The 1,312-nt window shown below is 46.0% G+C and overlaps 1 protein-coding gene across 1 annotated transcript in view; it reads left to right on the top strand.

The window, feature by feature from the left end:
- LOC116039069 (proteasome subunit alpha type-3-like) overlaps positions 1-1,030 on the top strand; it is a gene marked incomplete at its 3' end in the record, with an annotated part of 17,954 nt that extends 16,924 nt beyond the window's left edge. The window contains exons 9-10 of the mRNA XM_035998873.1: positions 584-651; positions 920-1,030. Coding sequence (XP_035854766.1) covers positions 584-651; positions 920-1,030 — 179 coding nt within the window. The remainder of the gene's footprint in view (positions 1-583; positions 652-919) is intronic.
- Positions 1,031-1,312: the final 282 nt, after the last annotated feature.

Here is a 1,312-nt window from a genome sequence, read left to right as displayed (position 1 = left end):
ACTAAGAATTCCTTCAATCGAGTACAGCCCTCCAGTTTAGACTCCGACCGAGTTGCCTCTGAACTATCAAGTATATAAAAATGCCTCGTCATCCAATCCTTAAAGAATAAAGCTCAGAGTCAGTGAGCCAATCAGCATGCAGCATGCTTCTACCGAGATCTAATCATGTCTGTGATTGGCTGTCTAAACGTTACAGGTCGTAGAGACACGCAGGATGAACTCTCCGTTACACAGAGACGCCTCACGTAGTCGCAGCTGGAACAGAAATACAAAGAGATGGAGACCGATACCCAGCCCTACTAGTTAGATTAGTTATATTAGTAATTCATATAATAATCTGCTTTTCAACCAACTTGTTCCAGGAAGGAAACAGCAGTGTGCTGTAACCCTCCAGCTGATAGTGGTTTCTGTGCTGTAACCCTCCAGCTGATAGTGGTCTCTGTGCTGTAACCCTCCAGCTGATAGTGGTCTCTGTGCTGTAACCCTCCAGCTGATAGTGGTCTCTGTGCTGTAACCCTCCAGCTGATAGTGGTCTCTGTGCTGTAACCCTCCAGCTGATAGTGGTCTCTGTGCTGTATTTCAGAATCTACATCGTCCATGACGAGGTGAAGGACAAAGCCTTTGAGTTGGAGCTCAGCTGGGTGGGAGAAGGTGAGAAGCACCAATCAGGGCTCTGCTTTCCTTCTTCTGTTACTGCTGCTTCCTGTTTTCACCTCAACACCACTCCTTCTTTCACATTCATCTACTTCAAGATACTTTTTAGACAGGAAGCAGCTGATCACAGATCAGACTGAACACACACACACACACACACACACACACACACACAGAGACACGAACACACACACACAGACACACACACACTCCAGTTCCACATGTTGCCTCAGCAGCCTTCTTAAACAGCCCCGTTCCTCCTCAGTGACGAATGGACGACACGAGCTGGTACCCAAAGACGTCAGGGAGGAAGCTGAGAAATACGCCAAGGTAAACACACACACACACACACACACACACACACACAAACACAAACAGCTGACTTCAGACTCGAGCTTCGAGACTCGTCAACATTATTGCTTTTTAAATCTAAATGTATTCATGTATTTCTGTTTTTTTTTATTGGGGCATATACGTTGGGGAAACGTATGACAAGCCTCATGTCCCCGGCCCTCTGCCATAATGTGCAGCGTAACCCATGCTCCATGCCTTATGTGCTCTCACTCACACATAAAAATACATTGACATGGTGACACCAAGTCCTCCTGGAGTTGTGCCTTTTGTCATTAGTTTAGCTTTCAATAACTTGGTTAACAGT

This window comes from Sander lucioperca, unplaced genomic scaffold (assembly GCF_008315115.2).
Source record: "Sander lucioperca isolate FBNREF2018 unplaced genomic scaffold, SLUC_FBN_1.2 Unpl_36, whole genome shotgun sequence".
Classification (NCBI taxonomy): domain Eukaryota; kingdom Metazoa; phylum Chordata; class Actinopteri; order Perciformes; family Percidae; genus Sander; species Sander lucioperca.
Note: the sequence above shows the minus strand (reverse complement) of the source record. Positions and strands in the feature narration are given on the sequence as shown.